This window comes from Pelobates fuscus, chromosome 11 (assembly GCF_036172605.1).
Source record: "Pelobates fuscus isolate aPelFus1 chromosome 11, aPelFus1.pri, whole genome shotgun sequence".
In the NCBI taxonomy this organism is placed as follows: Eukaryota; Metazoa; Chordata; class Amphibia; order Anura; family Pelobatidae; genus Pelobates; species Pelobates fuscus.
This window is the reverse complement of record NC_086327.1, coordinates 108,513,037-108,536,823: the sequence shown is the minus strand read 5'-3', so window position 1 is coordinate 108,536,823 and position 23,787 is coordinate 108,513,037. Positions and strand designations below refer to the sequence as shown.

Sequence of the window (23,787 nt, the reverse complement as noted above, 5' to 3'; positions counted from 1 at the left end):
AACTAAATTTAACTACAAACTAAAATAGCCATCCTGGGTTTGTTGTTTATCTGGCAATTTTATTCCAAATCATCACTTTTTACATACATTTTGCGATTAGGTATTCAGTTTACTACAGTTTGGTATTTAGTGACAACCTCTAAAGTGATAAATGTAGGGGACTCAAAGTGAGTATTCAAACGGAACAAATAACTGGCTTAGAATCTGAAATTTATTATAATTTATATATATTTCTGAATATTCCCACTTTGAAAGGGAACTCCACTGCCCAAATACAAAATAAATAAATATCATACTGGTAGAAATACCCCAAATAAAAAACATGCACCCATTTAATTATATATTTTTTTCATTGGGATAATAAACATGCATTTAATTAAATTATGCATTTTTTTTATTAGGAGTATAACGAAAAATAGCTTGCAAAAGTCACAGTTCTCTTATTAGAAGCTGTTGCAAACCCTCCCCTTCTAACCCTGCCCAGACCTTCTATGGCTGTCCAATCACAGAGTTGAATCTTGAGTTTAGCGCCAATAAGCTCACGATACCAGGAAGTAACAGGATTGGCTGTCTGATTGACAACCTAAGGGGTGGAACCAAGTTAATTTCTAAACGTGCCAATTTCTATTGAAAAAGAGTTCACACTTTTTACACATAAAGCATTTCAGCAAGCTAAAGTGACATATGGGTCTGGAGAGCCCCTTTAATAAATAATCATGTTTGTGTTCCACCAGCAGGGTTTGATGGGGGTTTTCTTTTAAATCTAGCAGTGCTCCTGTCTGTACTCTGATAACCTGAGTCACGTCACCACTGTGAATGTAGCTGTGACATAATATTCTGTGATTAACCAGCACAAGACCTCCCAGCCCCTCTCCCCTCCCTTCCTCTCCCTGCCATGTAGTATAGAGGAGAGGGAGGGGATGGGGAGAGGCATGCAGACAGGGCGGAGCAGGCAGCCTGGCTCCCTGGATGGGCGTGCAGAGCAGCTATAAACCCTTGTGATGTCAGCAGGCTCTGCATATTTGTAATTTGTGGGGCTCCTTTGTGTGTGGTTGGCTGTGCTGCAGCGTTGCTCTCTCTCGAGGATTGTGTGCTGCTGGGTCTATCTGGAGACAAGGGCTGCTTGGAGAGGAAACAAGGAGCCATGATGGCAGATCACTCCTGTGGAAGGCTCCTGCTCCTGGGCTGCCTGCAGCTCCTGGTAAGATCCTGCTGTCTGATCCTTTTGTTCTCTGCCTGGAATGTGGCCACGTGAAGCCCCTCCAAATCCCACGTAGGCTGAGCCTGTTACAATGTTACCGATCTCCGCGTTCCAAGATTCCACGTGTTCTATCAGAACCTCGAACAGCTGTTACCTGCTGCCGGCTGTCCAATGGGGGGGAGGACATCTGCTGATAGTGATTGATCAGGAGCTTGGCTGTCACATTGCTTTGGGGTCATTATACCTTGTATAGTCAATGCAGCAAGCTGTGTGTACCTGGCTGTTTAATGTCTATGGAGTTTTAGTTTAATAGAAGCTTCTTTTTTGACAAAATCCATTTATTGGGGTTTATGGAAGTCCTTACCATAACTGGGTTGAAGAGGTTCTGCAGCATCAGATGGGTGTAGTGCATTAAGTAAATCGGTGTTTGATTGCTGTTGTGCTGCCTTACCCCAGGGTCAAAGGTCCCCAAATTCTGTTCCCCATCCTATTTTTAGTAGTCCCCATGTGGTGGAACAGGCATCCCCCCCCTATTCTTTAGGCCACAGGCAGCTTCCTATTGCAGCTCTTGCTTCTCCCACTGCAATGGAGACCCCTGCACTGGGAAGTGACTAATGAAGGTGTTTTGCAGATTTTTTCCCTCTTGTTCTATTTCAGTTGAAGATTGGGGTCATTGAGCTAATTCTACAAATGGAATGTAGGTCGCAGAGCGGCTGCTTTGTAGATCATTTGGGCCCCTGCTAGAAAAGGTTAAGAAACCATAAATTAATTGTATCCTGTTGGTTAATGCAACCCACGCCCCATACATCCTTTGAGCAGGCCATCCTCATTCTGCACATTCATGGCCTCTGTTAATTCCCCTGTTTCTTTGTTCCTCCCCTGTGTCAAGATCATGTTCGTTGTGTTGTACAAGCGTACACATCATTAGAGCTAATGGTGTATAATGACGTGTATTGGTGTTCTGTTTTAGGTCATTAAACCGTGTTGATAGCTGTTGAAACCAACGTTATTTACCTGATACTTGTAATGCTAATACAGGAGTGCTGGCTCAAACCGTAAATTCTCCAATATCGTAGATCTAAAACTCCCTTCCCTCACCCCACCCCCCCATATTATATTTTGTATTTGCTCAGTCTATCTATTTAATATCTCATGTGCAAAAATGTAATTGTCAATCATTCTAGAAATCCAGGTTTTAAATTCCTATATGGATTACCATAAAATTGCCACATGGCAACATCTTCTCAACAGTTGTAGATGCATAATTCTATATCTCCTTTACTGGCATGTTGTTCTCACAGCTAGTAAGCCATCAACGCTCCTTGTTCTTGGAAGAATAACTTTGGGATAAGCGGAACACAGGTGCCCTTAGACAAGAAGAAAACTTGGGGCATTTAAAACCACCTTAAACTTAACGTGTTGAGCCGTACCACTTCTAAGGGATTTTAAGTCACTGTTTCAGCTAAAAAGTTTTGGTTATACAATTCTTTAACCATACAGACTTTTCTATGTTTAGAAAACCTTGAAGTTGCTAAAGTAGGCATGCCAAGGCGTGTGCCCAGCCACAATCTAGCACAGGACCAAGTTGCCCTTTTAGGTAAAGGTTAGATGGTAATGTTATCTTGATGCACATCCTAATGCATGGATAGACCTTCTTTGGACCTGATGTTGTGTACTAAACCTCTCAAAATGCTCTTACAGACATAATGCTGGCAAAGAATTAGGGGTGACGTAGTCCATACCATCTGAAATGTCGGAGGTTGTCTACCCCTGCCCTAATGTAAAGTGTTGCACAAGCCACGACTGAGATGTAATACCCAAAAGCTTCCTTTTTGGAGTTAACCTAATCGGTGCCCTGTGAACTTCCCTGGTGCCCAGCAGTAATGACCCGTACAGTAGTTATTCACATGTCCGGCAGTCCAAAAATGCTGATATGGACTTCAGCAATGCTGCTCTCTAAATCTCAAACTAGACACTTTAGGGCGCCAATTTCTGCATTTGTGGACGATCAGATGACCATATTTGCTGCGGTTACCCAGAGTTCTAGACTAAAATAGAAATGGCTATACATTTGCTTGCAGTTTGGCTAGTACAATTTTATAATCTAACACTCCTTATTAAACTGAAAGGGGAGTGAACTGAGGGAGCCCTATACAGGGTTATGCACTAAAGTGAGAATTTAGAAGACTACTATAGTCACCCAGACCACTTCAGCTCAATGAAGTGGTCTGGGTGCCAGGTCCCCCAGGTTTTAACCCTGCAGCTGTAAACATAGCAGTTTCAGGGTTAATCCAGCCTCTAGTGGCGCTTCCGTGATGCTGGATGCACAATTCGCATTGAGCACGCAGAATGTCCATAGGAAAGCATTGAGTAATGCTTTCCTATGGGCGGTTTGAATGTGCGCGCAGCTCTGGCCGCGCATTCGGCTCCACTGAGCGGACGTCAGAGGGGGAGGAGAGGTCACCAGCGCCGAGGGAGCCCGGTGCTGGATTAAGGCAAGTGGCTGAAGGGGTTTTAACCCCTTCAGCCCAGCGGGAGGGGGGGGGACCTAAGGACTATATAGTGCCAGAAAAACGAGTTTGTTTTCCTGGCACTATAGTGGTCCTTTAAAATTTCAGGTCAAAATATCTGAATTGGACAAATTCTCTAAATCAGGTATGTGTCTGGATTGGCTACTTTAGCCTAAAATTTGACATATGCTTTGAATTTTTTACTTTAGTGAATAACCCTGAAATAATGATTTATTTTTGGGCTCTATAGGTTCCCTTTACATAAAGGTGATTAACAGGGGGAGGGTTCTTTGGTTTCCTTACAAAAAGGTTCTTGCATACAGTACTTGCAACATTTCAAAGCTCCGTGGTTATTGAATTGGAGGGAGCTATGTAGCCCTTCAAACTGCATCAACTTACCCAGCTGCTCAGTTTATATTTAGTGACGAGGTCAGGTTGGCTTTCAAGAGTTGAACTTATGGTTTGAAACCAAATTAATACAGATCCAGCCAAATAATTTTCCTCTGTTTCTTTATCGATAAGCCATAGACCCCACACCTACAGTGGTGTGTGTATTCATAACAATTTATAAAGGTTTTTTTTTTTTTTTTTTAGATTTCTGTAACCCTGGCTGATCACGATGACTGTAAAGACTCTCAGTACGTATTTTTGTTATAATTTTATTATTTTCTTCCACTTCACATTTCATTGTAGAGTGTAACGGAATGCTGACTTTAATGGTTTTTTATCTATTTCAGAAATTGCCCCCCATCAACTAATTGGGTCAACTTGTGGTATGTTTGGTAAGTCCCATTCTGTGCCTGTAATATTGTGCTATAGAGCATTACTATTTTATTTTAATTTTATTTATTTTGTCACAATGCCCAGCAATATTTGTAATGTAATGGGCTGTCTGAGCCAAGATCGCCTACTCTGTGTTTGAGTATTTATAAAACATATTTTATTTGAAATCTGTTCTGATATGGGCAGGTCTACCTCTGTTGTATAGCACTGTAGAATATATATTTGCACTTTCAAAGTACGGTATGTACTTTTTATATTTATAAAAAAAAATTTCACCAATTTTTTTTTTTAGTAAATAAAATCTTAAATATATTGGCTTCCTATTCAACAGTGAGGTAGCATAGGTGCCGATCTCTTCACTTGCAAACTGAAAGCATTTGAGAAGTTGAGTTTATTTTGTTAAAAGCATGAGTGTTTGCTCAGCCTCTTTGGCCTCTGTTCATTGCTTTTTGCCTTTATTTTGCCATCTGCTTGCTGGCTATCCCCCCCATGTACTATTAAAAGCTGAGCCAAAAATAAACTCCTGTCATTTATCAGAACTGACACCACCAGTGTATCACATGAACACAATCTGCCACATGTTTGGACTACTCCGGCATTCAGGCTCCCTCCATGACAGGGTGCGTTTTTAAATACTAGACCTAATCTGACTGCCTACAATTCAAATGCGTCTCTGCCTCTTTTTTTTTTTTTCTGCAAGTATTCATGTTGTAGTCTTGCGAATAATTTAATATTCCCTGCTGTACTTTAGCATAGAATTGGAGGTGTTCTCCAAAAGGAGACAAACTACTACATTCACCATCACTTTACAGGAAGGTTTCTTTCACTTGGGCTTTAAAAACTAATAGTAGGAAAAGACACCAGATGTGAACTGGTTTACTTATTAGTTAGGATAACTAATAACTAACTTTTGCATTTTTTTTTTTTTTTTTTCAAATAGTGCCAAAATGGGGGTCGGGATTAGGGGGGGGGGGGGGGGGGTTAAATTGTTATATAAGCAGCAATCCAGTAGCTAAATGGATAAACTGCTTGCCATGCACATTAAAGGAACAGTCGTGGTACCATAACCACTATAGCACGCTGTAGTGGAAGTGTTTGACATACATGTATCTCTATCCTTGTATATTATGTACTGTTTCTAAGGCTTACAGTAAGGCATTCCTCCTGAAAAGCAACATCTTAGTCCTTACATTTAACCTTCATGTGCTTTGGAGATTTGCACATCTGTTGGTAGTGATCTATATACATTAATCCATGTGTGTAAAAGTTAATGTTTCTGATATGAATGAGGAAGTAATTTATGTCGGCATATGTTCTGTACTGGTAACAAATACCTAGACTTTGTCACTTACCTATATCCTCTTTAGGAGGCCATTTCTGCTTATCGTTTACCTAATTATGAATTTCCTGTTAAATGTCAGGATTTGATTGTTGTGCATTTCCTCACCACCCACTCCCCATATAGGCTAATTGTAGGTAATCTGTAAGTTGCAATTGGTGCAAAGTTCTTATGTGTAACCGTTTACAGGAAGATTACGTTGATCTGAAGATTGGCCATAATTTCAATGTATGGTATTGCTCAAAACTGATGCCTATTGAAGAGAGGGGGGGGGGAGAGAGTTACGTAATACTATTTTTATTCCAGAAGTTTGGTCCTTAAGGGGTTAAAGCAGGCAGAATATGAAGTGATCGGTAGAACTTCTTCTTTCTCTTCTACTTTCCAACTTCTGTGATTGTTAGGAGAGAAGAAACAAAACATAGTGCAACACTGTATAACACCAAAAAGAACACTTTATTTTATGCACTCACACGATAATTAAAAAGTAAAAGCCCATCAGTTTCTTAACTCTCAGAAGAGAATTCTGGATACAACCTCCAGGACCCAGAAATCTGTTGTGAAGGCAATCAGTAAAACACAGAAAAAACTGTTCTTTCACCCTACGTGTTTCGTCTATAAGCGGGGGTATTCAGGGTGTGTCTGACAATTCTACAAAGTCCTGGGTTTAAAAACCCTGTTCTGCGCCTCCCAAATTGCCTCACAGCCAATCTGGACGGAGCTGGTCCACCTGATGTCAATCCTCATTTGCGGGTCATGCCTCATTGTGAATCCTTCTGGTTTCAAAACGTCCAAGGTGGCAGACGTCTTTCTATTCTGCAGTGGAAAGCATATGCGTTCAATCTTCATTTAAGTTTAAATCCACTCGAAAGTCAATTCTCAAAGTCCATAAATAAGAAAATGTAACATACATGAAACAGGTTTTAAAAAGGGGGTCCTAGACCTAAAACTTTCTTAAAATAAAAATAAAATCATATCAACATTAAGACCATCAGCCTGCATGGTCTTGAGTATAAATCCAGAAACACTCTCTCTGTGTTAACTTTAACACTAAATCACCTCCCCCCCGCCCCCTTTCATCTAACGTAATTTAATCTATACCTATACAAAAAAAATTCCCTGGATTAAAACCAGAGCAACGATTGGTGTACAGGCACTGAATGAGTAGTTAAAGATTTCCTTATATTATTCTATTCTAGAAATCTAATTTTTTGGTCCTTTCTGGATTTTTTTATTTTTTTATTTATTTATTTATTTTTATTTCTTTTGTAGGTTGTATATTTAGAAGATTCCCCGGATCTTCTGAATAAGCATCTACTATTTTATAGGGCCACCTTTTTTCAGAATTGCCCCCTTTTAACCACTGGTGTTTTTTTTTTATATATTGCATAAGGTGTTTTTACGCTTTTTACTTTAACACTTGTAGTTGAAATAATTTTTTTGATTTAGCATACCCATGTGGGCATTTGTACTTAAGTTGCCACCCCCCTTAGAAACCTGTAAAAAGGGGGGGGGGGAAATAAATATTTACCTGGAATCCAGCGCTGGTCAAAGCACCACAAATATTGTCTCCTGTCACCAGAGTTTAATGTGCACTTATTGTACCTATTTAGCCATGCAACATTTGATTGGTTCCTTTATTTTAAGATGCCGCTTGTTAATCCAAACTGTAGAGGTGGTAGATGGTTTTTGGTATGTCTGTGTCCCACACCCCATAATGGTATAAATTCTGGCACAGGAGGTAGGCAAAGTTCAGATTCCCCCAACTCCTATAAAACTAACTCCTATGGTTTGGTTTTGGAAGCATCATTGGAGTTGTAGGCCTACAACATCAAGTTATCGAACATTTGAGTGTGAAATTTGTTTAATGTGGAGTAGACAGAACTTAACTTGCAAGAAGAGAAATCAGACACTCCGACTTGGACGAGAAATTGCAAAGTGTTGCCAAACTCTGTACACTAGCACGAGGCCAGCGCATGCATAATGTAAGGAGATCAAATTAAAGGACAAGCTATACCAAAGCGGAAATAACAAGTGATCCTTGTTTCTCAGCACCGTTAAGAGTCATTGGCATGTCATATATAAAAATAACCGTAAATTTGTGATGGAGCTGCGGACAGCTTCAGTCTTGCATTTTACTGGTGTATTCTGTAAGGTGAGAATTCAAAGTGAATTTCACATTTAAGGCAAAATTAGTCAAATGTAAAGTAGTTGGGATGTTTCTAAAAGAATGAACAGAAACCCATTCACTTCACTCCTGGCTTCTGGATGTACAAGGGAGATCTATCGAAGTCTAAAAAGGAGCTATTTTCCCTCTAACTGGCATTTATTTAATAATGTATTTACATGTATTTGTTTGCACCCAAAATAGCACCTGTACTACCTTGATAAATCATCCCCCCTTCTAAAGTCTAATTCAAAATCCAAACTTGCAGACACATTTCTTAATTACTTCAAGTAGACCTTGTCTGTAAGGAGATAGATCTAGATCTGTACTTAAAGACCAGATGTTTTTTGCTTTTAGATTCAGTAATGTGGTGAATGTAGTATATAAAATTTTCACAGATTTGTGTTTTTAAATATCCCTTAAGTGCATGTGTCACCGCTCATTTTATTTATTTTATAATTACACAGACATGCTGTACATTAGATTTTACCTTGGAAACTTTTTTTTTTTACTGATCCGACTTCTACAGATCAGCTATTTTTATATAATTTAAGGTCAGTCTTTTATTTTTCTCCTGAAACTGACATTCAAAAGGTGTTGTGTTTTTTGTTTTGTGTTTTGTTTGTTTGTTTGTTTTTTTAACCTACACCTTGCTCTGCTCTTTTAAGTGTACAGTAAAACTCGTAATACTTGGAAATTGGTTGAAGTCATGTCTTGTCGACATGCAAAATTTTTACTCCTACATTTAACTGCACCCCAATAGCAATTCTATTAGTACATATTACACAAACCATGTTTAAAATAGATTTGACATGGATCTGCTCAATAGTTTAACGTCTGTGTTTTGTTTTTTTGTAACTGTATAACTTCCTTGTACAAATTTTGTTATAGCTGTATGTAAATTGGGCCCTCTGTAATCCGAATACCAACACGGCTAATCCTTTAGTTTGGGGGTTGTTGCTGACTTTTTTTGGACGGTAGTAACGACACTGTAACCTTCTGTCCTTCTCTGCCAGATGTTATCTAGTGTCATGCAGCCAAACAGAAGTTAGAATGGTCCAGTGCATTTGTTCTGTTATTTCAAATGACGCTTACATGAAAAGGCATTGCATACAGAGCCTGTCTGTGACCGGCTAGTCTCTCACTGGGAACCATTTTTTTCTGTCTGTTTATATAAACTCACAAACCACTGACGTCCTCCTTTCTTCCTCTCTGCAGGCTGATTCTGGTTACAATCTTTCTTGTTCTCCTGTGTGGGACCACTGCCAGTTGCATAAAGTTCTGTTGCTTGAAGAAAAAGCCTCCTGTCCAGGCAATTCCTACTCACCCTTATGAAGTAACTGTTATCGCCATGGATAATGAGAGCACAATCCACAGCACTGTTACCTGTAAGTAATCCGGTGACTTGTAATTGCTCTAAATATACCCATCAGAGCAACGCCGTAGGCACCACAACCACAAACCGTTTTGGAATGGTTTGACTTCTTAGCTAGGGTTTTTTGGGTGCTGGTCCCTGCTCCATTACCCCAGTTAGAAACTCTGCCTGAACTAAGCCCAGCAGTGCAGAGAGTGATTAGCCAATGATATACTGCTACATTGCAATCAGGAGCTTCCGCTGAGTTAGTGGGGGTGGGAAACTGCATCTCAGACATTTGGTAAGTCAGATTGTTCTAAAACCATTTCGCTACTTAAAATGGGATAAAGCAGGGTGCTCCTGGCACCATAATCACTGCAGTGAGCTCTAGGGGCAATAGTGCTTGAAAAGTTTATAATACAAATAAATATTGTATTAGTGATGGCTAACTGTCTCTTGAAATGCTTTAGGACTACCTCATCGGAAGGCATTGGATCAATGCTTTCCTATGGGGGTTTTAGCCGACACTGTATGTTCTCATGAAAAGTGTGACGTCCGGTGCCAGCCTAATGACACGGAAGCACCTCTAGTGTCTGTCTGGTAGGCAGCCACTAGAGGTGGAGTAAACCCTGCAAGGTAGTTATGCAGTTTCTCAAGAACTGCAATAATTACAATTGCAGGATTAAACTGGCGTACACTGCATCCAGACCACTTCAATGACCCACAGTGATTTGGGTGCCTATAGTGTCCCTTTAACCACATCCAGCTTCTGCAGAAGCCATATGCCAACCCTGCCACTCGGTTGGCTGAGAGTATCAGCTAATCGCTTTCAGCAAATTAATGAAACTGATAATAAATATGCACAGAATTGCCATTGGCAAGCCCATAACTCTTGTTCTTTCTAATCATGCCCCAGTGACGTGGAGTCAAAGTGAAATGCAGCACATACAGACTCCAGGCTCTTAAACTGGTAGTATTGCCAGCTTATGTACCTGTGATAAAGGTTAAACTAGAATGACTGACTGTAAGCTCGTTTGAGCAGGGTCCTCATCTACCTATTGTTCCTGTAACATTTCGTTATTGTCTCATTTGGTAAATTCCCCTTTTAATGTAAAGCGCTGCGGAATAAGCTGGCGCTATATAAATGCCAATAATTATGTTTTTAACCCCTTAAGTCCGGAGGGCGTACTATTACGTCCTTTTAAAAGCGGCTCTAAACGCCGCCGGACGTAATAGTACGCCCTCCGGTTTTTAGTAACTTACCCGGTCGCCGGCGGTCCCACGCCGGCGATCGCGGTTGGGGGGGACTCCCAGGGAGCCCCCCTGCGGCACATCTTCCTCCTCCGGTGCCTCCCGGTCATGTGAGAGTGAGGTCCTTGCGAGGACCTCACAATCACATGGCCGGGATAGCTGGCTCAGGCATTGCCAGCAGGGGGACCAACTGTAATGACAGTTGGTCCCCCTGCTGGCTGAAAATAAAATAAAAATAATGTTAAAAGTGTAAAAAAAAAAAATTTATACTTAGATTATATATATATATATATATATATATATATATATATATATATATATATATATATATATATATATATATATATATATATACATACATACACCGTCTAGGTGTATTTTAATATTAATATATATATATTAATATCAAATTACACGTAGACTGATACTGATTAAATATATATATAATTATTGTTATATATATATATATATATATATATATATATATATATATTTATAAATAATATAAAAAAAAAAAAAATGTAAATACGTAATAAAATAAAATAAATAATTACAAATAAAATATTAAAAAATATATAGATGTGTTTTATTTCGTTCTAACTGTATTGTGATATTAATATATATATATTTATATTAAAATACACGTAGAACGAAATAATATATATATCTATATACGTATATATCACTATATATATACCTATATAAAAAAAAATATATATATATACGTATATATACACATATGTGTATATATATATATATATATATATATATATATATATATATATACATATATTAATTCTACACATATATTTATGTAATAATTTTACATAATTAGGTATCCTAATTAATTACAATTAGCGGGACCTGCCTGACCACCCATGCCGAAAGTATAGGGAATTTAATTTGCTAGCACTATATTTAACCCTATAACTTTCCAAGACACCATAAAACCTGTACATGGGGGGTACTGTTTTACTCGGGAGACTTCGCTGAACACAAATATTAGTGTTTCAAAACAGTAAAATGTATTACAACCATGATATCGCCAGTAAAAGTGAAGTGTTTTGCATTTTTCACGCACAAACAGCACTTACAAGGACGATATTATTGCTGCAATACTTTTTACTGTTTTGAAACACATATTTGTGTTCAGCGAAGTCTCCTGAGTACAACAGTACCCCTCATGTACAGGTTTTATGGTGTTTTAAAAAATTACAGCGTCAAATATAAGGCTTGTGTTTAATTTTTTTCACATTAAAATTCGCCAGATTGCTTACGTTGCCTTTATGACCCTATGGTAGCCCAAGAATGAAAATTACCCCTATGATGGCATACCATTTGCAATAGTAGACAACCAAAGGTATTGCAAATGGGGTATGTCCAGTCTTTTTTAGTAGCCACTTAGTCACAAACACTGGCCAAAATTGGCGTTTTTTGCATTTTTCACACACAAATACGAACGCTAACTTTGGCCAGTGTTTGTGACCAAATGGCTACTAAAAAAGACTGGACATCGCTTATTTGCAATACCTTGGGTCGTCTACTATTGCAAATGGTATGCCATTATGGGTGTAAATTTATTTCCTGGGCTACTATACAGTCTCAAAGGCAACGTAACCAATCTGGCGAACTTCAATTTCAAATGTAACACGCTATATTTGACCCTGTAACTTCCCAAAACACCATAAAACCTGTACATAGGGGGTACTGTTTTACACGTGAGACTTTGCTGAATACAAATATGTGTATTTTATTGCAGTAAAAGCAAACAGTATTATGACATTGACAGTTAAAATGTCATGTAGAACGAAAAAAATCTAAAATAATCGTATTTTGTCCCATTTTTTTCATATTAAATTATGTTCCATAGCTAAATATTTGATATTAAATGAATGCCCTGTTTCCCCTGAATAAAATGATATATAATAAGGGGGGTGCATTTAATATGAAAGAGGTGAATTACGGTTGGACAGACATATAGCGCAAATGCCAGGTTTTGTTTTGTTTCGTTCACAACTTGTACATTTGGCTGCGGTGTTAAGGGGTTAATGTTCACTATTGATGTTTATAAAGTATAACAACTTACACAGGTGTTCAATTAAACTCCCAGTTAACCTGGCGTGTTCCATTAGCAATGGATTTGTCCAAGCTTTAGAGAAAAACTGATAACTGAAACTTTCTCGGGTTGAGCGTCACAATCACATGGGGGGGATAATACAAGTTATAGGTTTGTGTTTTTCTTTAAATGTTTTGTTCAATTATATAATTTCTAGAAAAGTGCTAGTTTCCCCCTAAGCATGCTTCCTGTGATTTCAGCACCGCAACAGTATCCTCTCTAATCTTGTATAATGTGCTGCTGTTAAACCTTCCTCTTAACTTTTTTTTTTTAATTTTTATCATTATTTATTTGTAAGACACGTTAATGCATTTTTTAATTGTATATTTCTTTTCCTCTCCCCTCAGCATACAGCTCTGTGCAGTATCCACATATGTTTGCATTTGGTGACCCCGATCGAAGCGCAATGTCCCCTCCTGCTTACAGTCTTTATGCCATGGAATTACCTCCAGCGTACGAAGAAGCTGTAAAAATGGCCAAACCCACTGGTGAAGTTGGAACATCCGTGGCTGTCCCAAAACTTGAAGACATTACTGAGCAAGAAGGTACTGAGGAAGAGCTCGATCATCGTTTGGGGGAGCAAACCATATCAAATGACACTGAATCACCACCCAACTATGAGGAGTCTGCAGTTACCCTGAGCTAGTTACAGTTCTAGCTAAGTATAGATTCAAGACCTGTTTGTACCAAGCATTGCATGCTATCAACAAGGATCATGTTCTGCTACAGTTGCTACAGGTTAAGATCCAAACAATGCCTTTGCTAAATGATACATACAAAGCGTGACCTTCCTAGTGGATATACTAGTTGGGTGGTTTTGTTGTTGGTTTTTTTTTTTTTGTTTGTTTTTTTTGTCATGCAGCAGAACCTATTAATGCTTTTGTATACTCCATGCAGACATGGTGTCTCTATGGAAATTCTGGGCTGACCAACAGCTCTGTCTCAATCAAAGAAAATGGGAGGAATTCTTCATTAGGTAAATGAAGAATCCCTCATATTTCCTTTATTTCCCCCAAAGTTACTGGAACGCCCCTATGTCTTGCTTTTGTGTCGTTTTATAGAATCCTGACAGATGGGACACTGGAATAGATCAGTTGGCTAGGTCTGTCACCTATGTAGGGGAAGCAGCCTAAACCAATGCTGACAGTGACCTCCCACAACTCCCGTATTATGTGGCTATCCTCTCTGTTGTGGTTCTTGTGGGAAGTCAGATTAATCTGTTTCTGAGACAATCTTGGATGATATCAGGCTTAAATAGACACTGTAGGCACCCAGATCACTTCAGCTCATTGAAGTGGTCTGGGTGATGTCCCTCTTGCATTTAGTGCTGCAATGTAAAACATTGCAGTTCCAGAGAACTGCAATGTTAACATTGCAGCTCTAAATCTGCCCTCAGTGGCTGTCTACCAGACAGCCACTAGAGGGCTTCCTGAATTGAAACAGACCTTTGGTCTGGTATCTGACGCTGGACGTCCTCGCGCTCTGCATGAGGACCTCCACTGTCAAATTTTTTTTTTTCCTCCAGGGAAATCCTAATGCGAGCGCCGCATATGTGCATTGGGTCTCCCCGGTGGCTAACCCAGCACCAAGGGACATCTGCGCTGGATTCAGGTAACGCAGGAAGGGGTCACTGTAGACACCTATAGTGCCAGAAAAGCGGCCTTGTGTTCCTGGCACTATAGAATTCCTTTAACATACTATCGGTCACCTGAATATTTGCTGATATTCTGCTAGAACAGTGTCTGGAAAAGCCAAGCATGTTCCAAAATGTGGCCTCTAAAATAAATGTATCTTTAATATCAATGATAAACTTGTTTTAGAAAAATATATCTTACTATTGTCCTTTAGCACTTTTGCAAAGCATTTTTAAATTTGATCATGGATTTTTTTTTTTAGTTTTACACTGATGTAAAAAAGATCTGCAATTTAAATACCACTCCTCTCCCCCCCCCCCCCCCCCCCCCCCCCTCCCTGCTAAGTACAACTCCACTGGTTGACATCTGACAACATGGGCACGTCAATTCACTTGTAATTCACAAATTGCACCAGCTCTGAAACCATGTTTTTGTCTTTATTCTGTTTAGTAATTTTGTTAATCGGATAGGCTGGTTTGTTTGGAATTTTACCATAACTGGTCTTTCAGAGGTTAAGGCATTTCATCTAACCTAATGGAAGCCTTGGTAAAACGTATTTTTACGATTTTTTTTAATAAGATCCCAGCTAGCATAATACATTGAGGGCAGGTAAGGGGAGTCCATAGATTTCACTATACATTCCATCTACTTAATGTTCCTCCCTATTTATATCCTTCTTGGAGAAGGATTCATCTTCTAGCAAATTGCTGGTGTGAGGAGCTCGTTGCTATGTAACGGAAATACTTCTATTAAAATAATTCTGTTATTGAGAACTCACTGTATATATATATTTTGGAAATGTATAGGAAGGTAGAGTAAAGGCTTAATGTATTAATGTTATAGCTCTGTAATTGCAATATGTATTGTGTAAAATATATATTTTTAATTAACACAGGTGGTCAGGAAAGCCAAATACAAATAATAAAAAAAGTTAATACTCCAAACTGTTCGGTCTCGTGTTTGTTTTGTGTTTTGTTTTGTTTTCTGGCTTTACCAAATGTAGAGGTTTAAAATGTCTAAACTGATATTTGTATTTGGGCATTGTGCTGTCACACTTGAGCCTGAATTCTGTTGAAAGATGTGATTTGACAATGAAGATGTTTTCTTAGACCTACATACAATACCCCATTCTCTTTTTAATCTGACATGTGTATAGATGTGCATCTTAAATATTTCTGGAATGTGTAAAATGATCTCAAAACAAAGACTCTAGTGTCTCAGACTGTCAGATTGTAACTGGTATTTTGAGCTTGCAATTCATTTAGCACTTTCACTTTTTCTCCCAAAATATATATCAAAGATCTCCTCCTAGCAACAGGTGCGAAGTCCATTATTCATTTGGTATTTACTAAACACATCTGGTTATTAACTAGTGTGAACTGTTAATGATGCATTTAAGGCCAAAAAGCTGAACTTGAACCTATATACTACACTTCAAACTTTTGCAAATTTTGATTAATTTTTATTTTTTTCTTCCAATTTCTGCTCAATTGTCCTTACTTCTGTTAAAATCCCTTTGTTTACTGCATTCACTATCCACTGAATGGTATCCCAACTTGGTAAAATGGATCTTTGAAAAATTAGATTTGTTTGAAGAAAATAATGCTGCTAAAGGAGCACTCGCCCACTGTAGGGATAAGGGTGGCAGGAGGAACACTGTAGTCCAGCATCTTAGTACAGTTTGACCACTTACCTGCTTCTAGGGCGGCAGCATCTGGTGTTCTTGGCCAGCGGGAGGATACAGTTAGCCCAAGAGTAAAGTATGGAAATGGAGACTCTTGGCCAATGGGGGTGAGGGTGGAGTACTTGGCATCCAGGGAGCTCGTATCATCTTGTGAGTTTGGATGGAATATGGAAAATCGAAGGATAAAACTGAAAATGAAAGTCCCCCACTTAAAGGGATACTATATTCACCAGAACAACTACAGCTTATTGGATTTGTTTTGGTAAGTAGAATCATTACCTTCAGGCTTTTTGCTGTCAACACTCTTTTCAGAGAAAATGCAGTGTTTACATTACAGCCTAGTGATATCTTCACTGGCCACTCCTTAGATAGCTGTTCGAGATCCTTCCTGGGTCATGGCATCCTAAAATGCATCCAAACATTCAGTGTCTCCTCCCTCTGCATGCAGACACTGAACTTTCCTCATAGATATTCATTGATTCAATTCATCTCTGAGGAGATGCTGATTGGCCAGGGATGTGTTTGAATCATGCCGGCTCTGCCCCTGATCTGCCTCTTTGTCAGTCTCAGCCAATCCTTTGGGGAAGCACTGTGATTGGATCAGGCTACCACTTCTGATGATGGCAGTGGGCAGGTCTAAAGGAAATGGTGACAAAGCCAGAAGCTTCAGGCTTAACTACAAGTAAGATTTTACTATTTAGGGAGGCATAAGGGGCCCAGGGGGGCTAGATGGTGGTTTTAACCCTATAGTCACGAATACATGTTTGTGTTCCTGACCCTATTGTGCTCCTTTAACCCTCTGGGACTCGGGATGTCAGGCAAGGAAGGAAGTCTTCTGAAGAGAAAAAGACCATAATAAATGCCAAAAAAAAAAAAAGTGCTCTGGAAAAAGGAAAGATTTATTCCCTTAGTATTTATATAAACAGGGGAAAATAAAAGTACATTTAAGCGCCTAACCAATGAGCATTGAACATTGTTCTACTGACATCTGGCCATCTCCTGCAGGAGACCAGAAATGACACTGGCACCTGGTGGACTGAGACAGGTTGTGAACCTGTGCTAATTCTACTTACCATGTGACGGTACCGTAATCACTACAAACATCTGTATAAGTTATGGTGCTTGGCGTGTTTTGGTTAATGTGAGGGTAATATAGGGTTAAGTAGGTTGAGGATGGATTTAGATTTATAGGTACAATTCCTCTGGACTATGTCAGTGGAATCTGCTCAATTTAATGAAGGACATTGTGGTTGGTTGTGAATGGACTTGACACCAGGATGATTAATCAGGCCTTTTATTAACCCCTTAAGGACACGTGACATGTCATGATTCCCTTTTATTCCAGAAGTTTGGTGCTTAAGGGGTTAAATAAAAAATAAAATAAAAAAATAAACTTTTATAATCAAAATGTCCCTTTAACTTGGTGCCTGGTCAAGTCCTTTACAATCTGTTAGGTGTGCTAGTGGTGTAGTTAGACCCTGGCAGAAAATTAAAGATATCTCATTCGTGGGGTTACTTGAAGACAGGTGCTGAGGAAAAAATACGCAGGTGTTCTGTGAATTCTCATTAAAGGAGTGGTATTGTACACATGAGCACACACCTTCCTTGTCAAACATGCATGGCTTTCTAGAATGTCACACGGCTGGTAGGAAATAAATGCCTAGTCAGGTTACAAATGCTTTCTGTGGAGATGGATTTCTTGGCATTTTCACATAATGTAACCAAAAAAGTACTTTTTCTGCAGATTTTCTTTTCTCTGTTCAGAGAATTACCGGTACTTACATTCTATTCACTAACCAGAGAGAGAACTGACTTGAAATATGTCGGGCAAAATTGACAGATTGGTGGCAGTCATTTTAAAATGCATAATGTCTTTCACAAACTGAGCCGCGCATTCCTTGAAAGAAATTTGTCCTCTAGGTGAAAACCGACAAAACAAAGACCCACCTATGAATCATTTAATGACTCTTGGTGAGTTGCTTGGCTCGGGGGTCCATCTGTTTCAGAGGTTGTAGGCTGAAGGACGCATTTCTCTTTGCAATCCAAACCCCTACAGTGTTTAGCTTTTCTTTTAAAATTTATTTATTTTGAACCACTAAAGAGAAAATAAAAAAAACCTTTTTCATGGTATTTTTATATAGTTCTACAATGGGTTTAATGCCACATCTGTGCCATTTATGGAAAGACATGGTGTCCTAAGGTGGAGTCTGGTATTAAGGTTATCATAAGGTGGCATTCATGAAATTAAGATAATTGCTACATTGTGAATTCTTAATTGCCTTTCAACTAATAAAAACCCTGAAATAAGTGAGATGCAAGATGTTATGGGAGCTGAGAAAAACATGTTTTTTTTTTGTTTTGTTTTGTTTGTTTTTCTTTGCTTAATGCATTTCAGTAATTAAAAACCCATCTAAAGCACCACAACCACTATAGCTTATAGTAGAGGTAATATAGGAGAAAACAAGGGTTTGGCTGCACTCACCTGAACATGCTTAAATGGGGTGCTGCTGGGGGCCATATTATACAATACACAAGATCCATCACACACTCCCTTATCTACTAAACAGCTATTTGAGTGCTGACCAATTTTGTTAGTTTTATTAAAAATGCCTAATCTAGGCAAAAAATAATGGGGGTTTAGTTACATTATATGATCATACATTGCATAAGCCTGCCACAACGCATATATATATATATATATATATATATATATATGGAACATGGGGGGGTGGCTGCACTCACCTGAACATATATATATATTCTCCTATATGTATATATTTAGGAGTCTAGCCAGCTTCTTGTTTTTGCACCCATCCCTGTCACAGGTGCCTCATCTTAGGACCCTATTTAGCCTTGTACTGCAGAGAACTCGAGATGGAAGGTTTTCCCCAAGTGAGTAGCTCATTTAGCAGACCGAGTAGGACCTGCCAAAGATGGGGTACATTGACGTTGTGGCAGGCTTATGCAATGTATGATCATATAATGTAACTAAACTCCCATTATTTTTTGCCTAGATGAGGTGTTTTTAATAAAACTAACAAAATTGGTCAGCACCAAAATAGCTGTTTAGTAGATAAGGGAGTGCGCTGGATTTTCATTTTTACTATAGTAGAGTAATGGCGCAAGGGGGCTTTGGGTGCAGTCCCTCTGTTTTGACAAACTGTTTTCAGGCAGTTAGAGAAGAACCAGACTTCTCCTGACTCCCAAAGCATGGCAGCAAACTGTCCCTATTTTAAGGTCCTGGCATCCTGATTCTGTTTCTCCCTGGTATACCGCATGTTGTAAAACCAAGACAGCGCAGGAGGCGGGTACCAGGATCATGCAGAGAATGCCTCGGCAGTGCTGTCCACATGGTCTTGTGTGAGGAGGCAAGCTCCTTCCAGTGGGTGGAATGTTTCAATATGGCCCTCACCTGTGATGCACTTTGCATTAGTTGTGACACCCCCTGGGCCCACCTCATCCAGATCCCATATTTCACTAGTATGCCAAAGCCCAGTTCCATTGCTTTTGCTGCCAAGTTTCACTTCCACATGACCTGTACAGAGCTGAACAACATTAGATGACAATATCCGGTTGTGAGCTCTTTTGACAGCTTTCACAGTCAATCATTTTTGTCCAACTTTCATTAATTTATTTTTCATTTATTTGTTTTGCAAGAAATTCTATACAGCATTCCCTATTTTGGTGTAAAGAGGATAAATATCTATTCAAGTCATTAGTTTTTATAAAAAAAAAAAAAAGAAACATTTTCCTCAATAACCTGTCAACCAAATATGCATTGTTAAAATGGAAAAACATGTAATTATATCCTTACTATGAAAGTATAGTTGTCCTCTTCTATTGCTGGCTTCTTGACTTCCAACAGTTTAGTTTAGGCGGTGCTGTCAGGGAGCCCTTTTTTATTTTTTGTAAGAATGGGTAGGCATGGCAAACGAGACGCTGGATTATGTGCAGAAAGCTGCATTTATTGAGTGTGCAAAAAAATGCGACCAAATACATTTAGTTGTGTTAGTGCTCTGGATTTTTTTATTTATATTAGGCAGAGTACCACCTAGAGATCATTCAGTTTAGTTCATGTTAAAGGAACACTATATGGTCAGGAACACATTCCTGACCCTATAGTGTTAAAAACACTCTCTTGCCCCCCTAAATATAGTAAAATCTTACCTTTATTCCAGTCTGCTGGTGCTGGCTCTGCCACGGATCTGTCTCGTTGGCAGACATCATCAGAACTGGTAAGCATTGGATTGGCTGAGCTCGCTGTGGGGGTGGAGCCAAATGCCACTCTGGCCAATCAGCATCTCCTGAAGTTCAGTGTCTCCATGCAGCGGGTGGAGACAGTGAATGTCCGTGCTGCACAGTGTACAGCACTGACCCAGGAAGCACATTTGGTGGCCGTTTGAGGAGTGGCCACTGGAGGTGTCCCTAGGCTGTAACGTAAACACAGTATTTTATCTGAAAAGGCCGTGTTTACTACAAAAAGCCTCAAGGGAATGATAATACTCACCAGAACAAATACAAGGAGTTGTAAGCGAGCAAAGGGTTAAATACATGTATAACCAGTAGTGTGTCTCTGTCACAGCATTCTTTTCATAGGCTGGTATGCTGGTCTCCCCCCCATTATTGATGCAGAAAAAACAAAAATCTGATCTATTGACAAATGGTAAAAGTATGTCATAAATAAACATACTATTATATGCCATTTCTATCCTCCCATCTTTATTAATGGTTGGAAATGCTACTGAGAGGCTTACCAACAAATCATAATGAGATTTTGGAACTTTTTTTTTTTTTTTTTGGAAGTACTATTTTCTTAGTGGAAACCTCTCAGGCTTGCTTAGTCTGATCTAAAGGGAATTCTGAGTCAGCTATTGGCTTTGCATTTGGCTGTCAGATCCTGGCCTACAAAGGTAGGGAGGCTGGGTGGATTTAAATTAAAATTTAAAAAAATAATGTGTGTGTGTCTGTCAGTGAATGAGTGTGTGTCTGTCTGTCAGTGAGTCATTGATCACCCATTCCCACACTTTTTCCCCCAGGACTTGACCCCTGTTGTCATGTCCTTTAGGGCTGTCATTGGCTAACATTTTCAAGAGGTTGAGTCAGACCTTTTTAAAGTGGTTATTTTCCAAATATGTGTGTCTGTAGTTTTTTGGCTTTGAACAGGATATAGCATCTCATTGAATCAGGGAGTTTATACATGGGGCTTAGTGGGCCAAGACCAACAAGTCAGGAGGACAGCCCCCACAATCTTTAAACTGTACCACTGAGGAGGTCTAGACTCTATTAAACAGGGCGAGATCTGCACCTCCCTACACCTCCTTCACCACACGCAGAGTTGACTTTTAGTCAAAGGGGGACACCACTGCCCAAATACAAAATACATTTTAAAATCACTGTTTAGTATAGACACCCCAAATGAAAACTTGCATGCATTTAATTATTCATTTTTTCATTGGAGTTATATCTAAAAACAGCTTGCAAAAACTGTAGTTCTCTTGTCTGCTGCCTCTGCAAGCCCTCCCCTTTTAACCCCGCCCAGACTGTCTGTAGCTGCCCAATCACAGCCTTCCCAATGCAGCTCAATGAGAAGTATTTGCAAGGCAAGTGCTCTGGGCAGTTGCTGCCTCTTGAGTTTATTTCCACTGAGCTAACCAAACCAGGAAGTAACAGGACCGACTGTCTGCTTGAAAGCTAAGGGGGGGGGGGGGGGGGGGGGGGTGTAACCAGGTTAATTTATGAGAGTGTCAATTTCTATTGAAATCTGCACTTTTTTCAAAATGAGAAAAAGAGGATACATTCTTCACACATAAAGCAAGTGCTTTAGGGGTCTGGAGTGAACCTTTAATCTTCCCATATTGCAATCCCCTCATATTCAACCTTCTCTTTCATCCTATACTATGTCAATGTAATTAGGATGGGGCTTCAGGGTCTCCTATAAACCTGATTGCTGTTATGGGGGAGCCCTGCGGCATTGTTTTTTTTTTTTTTTCACTTATTATTTTTAAGCTTTGCCTGCGGGCAACTTGTTAAGGCAGTCAATTCTATTTAAAAAGGTTTAAATAAGAATTAATGCCTAAACTATTCCAAAACGAATAGCTAATTCCAGTCATTCGCCCCCAACACATTTTTATTCTGATAGCGACAAATTCAGACTGGTTCAAAGTTTGTTTCCTTTTCCAGTCAGATGATATTCCCTTCGGGGCCCAAGTTTCGGCTAATACGATGACATCAAGGTAGTTTTGGCAAGTCATCTGTCATGAAGTACATTTTTTTATTTTAGTTCTAATTGGATGATCAGAATTGTCACTAATTGTCTAAATTGTTCTTTATTAACTTACCTGCTGTTTTTGACAGTTGAAAATATGTACAAATATGTAAAAAATGTACTTTGACACTGTGTGTTTGACGCCATCTACTGACATCAGTTCATACTGCAATCAATAAGTCAGGAATTATTTTAATCTTTCTTAACACCAGTTTCAAATAATATCAAAATCTGACATGACCGATCAGATTGTGCCTGAAGAAGAGTTCGGCTTGGTATATTGTTTATTTCGTTTTCTAAAACTAAGATTTAAAAATGTATGATTTATATCAGGGGATTTTATATTTAATGTGATTTTCTTGTTTCATACATGTACCATACGTGGATCACTAATACCGTCACCGGGTAGAGCTGTCTCACCACCTGCTGATTGCTTGCACTTGCTAAGGTGATATGCAGAATTCTAGGCAGGAGAGGTAAAAAGTGCTGTTTGCACTCATTGGCATATTTTTTATGGTATTCTTAGTATAAATACACACATTCACAGCATATATTTTATTATCCATGATATTCTGTATATTTCCAAGTGGAATACTCATCTACAAATTGTGCAGATACCAGTAGTTTGCTATTACAATTAGCAGCAATATGCAGGTAGTAATCAATCTCTCTCTTCCGTCTATCTTCTGTCCGTACTCCCACCTCTGATGCTCGCTTCAAACTTCTCGAGGGCTGCACCGTTCCTGTGGAACTCGCTTCCCTCCTCCGTTAGATGCTCACCCAGTCTCCACTCCTTCAAAAAATCTTTAAAAACCCACTTCTTCATAAAAGCTTATCAATTGAACTGTTAATAGCTTCCAACTGATTCCTTTTCTGCAACGGTCACTAGTCTAATACTATCCTTACCTTTTTGTGTCATTTTACCCCACTCCCTCTAGCATGTAAGCTCATTGAGCAGGGTCCTCAACCCCTCTGTTCCTGTGTGTCCAACTTGTCTGGCTACAACTACATGTCTGTTCGTCCACCCATTATAAAGCGCTGTGGAATTTGATGGCGCTATATAAATAACATAATAATAATAATATGCATATTGTTTGAAAAATATACTCCCCTGAAATGCAACGTTCCGCAATTCCTCAGCATGGGGATACAAACAGAGAATATCCACAGGTCCCCAGGCAGGTTTCCAGTTTGAGCTACATGTGGGGCCAGGTAAATACATGGTTCTAAGACCCCTGTCTAATCCTACGACCCTAGGCAGCCACCAAAGGTCATCCTATGGTTAAGTGGATACACAATAGAAATGCAACACTGACATTTTTAGCATAGTGATCCAACGCTAAAGCCAAGTTCTTCCAGTATCTCGGTTCTCTGTGGCAGAAATCACTCCAGCCGGAGCTGATAGGAGAACACAGGCAGCATTGAGCGTAGAGGACAAGGCTGACTTTGGTGGCTGCGCCAGACTCCCAAGTTTTCAATGGATTCA

General features: G+C 39.3%; 1 protein-coding gene across 2 annotated transcripts in view; it reads left to right on the top strand.

The window, feature by feature from the left end:
• The first annotated feature begins 992 nt into the window (after positions 1-992).
• The window catches only part of TMEM52 (transmembrane protein 52), a 205,309-nt gene continuing 182,514 nt past the window's right edge, over positions 993-23,787 (top strand). The window contains exons 1-5 of one of the 2 annotated variants that reach the window (XR_010086057.1): positions 993-1,201; positions 4,306-4,349; positions 4,449-4,493; positions 9,216-9,385; positions 13,066-14,065. Coding sequence is in view for 1 of the 2 variants with exons in the window: in XM_063436689.1 (XP_063292759.1) it covers positions 1,145-1,201; positions 4,306-4,349; positions 4,449-4,493; positions 9,216-9,385; positions 13,066-13,364 (615 nt within the window). In the remaining variant the exon portion in view is untranslated. Of the gene's footprint in view, positions 1,202-4,305; positions 4,350-4,448; positions 4,494-9,215; positions 9,386-13,065; positions 14,669-23,787 lie in introns of those variants that run through there. The other variant, XM_063436689.1, reaches the window with a different exon arrangement.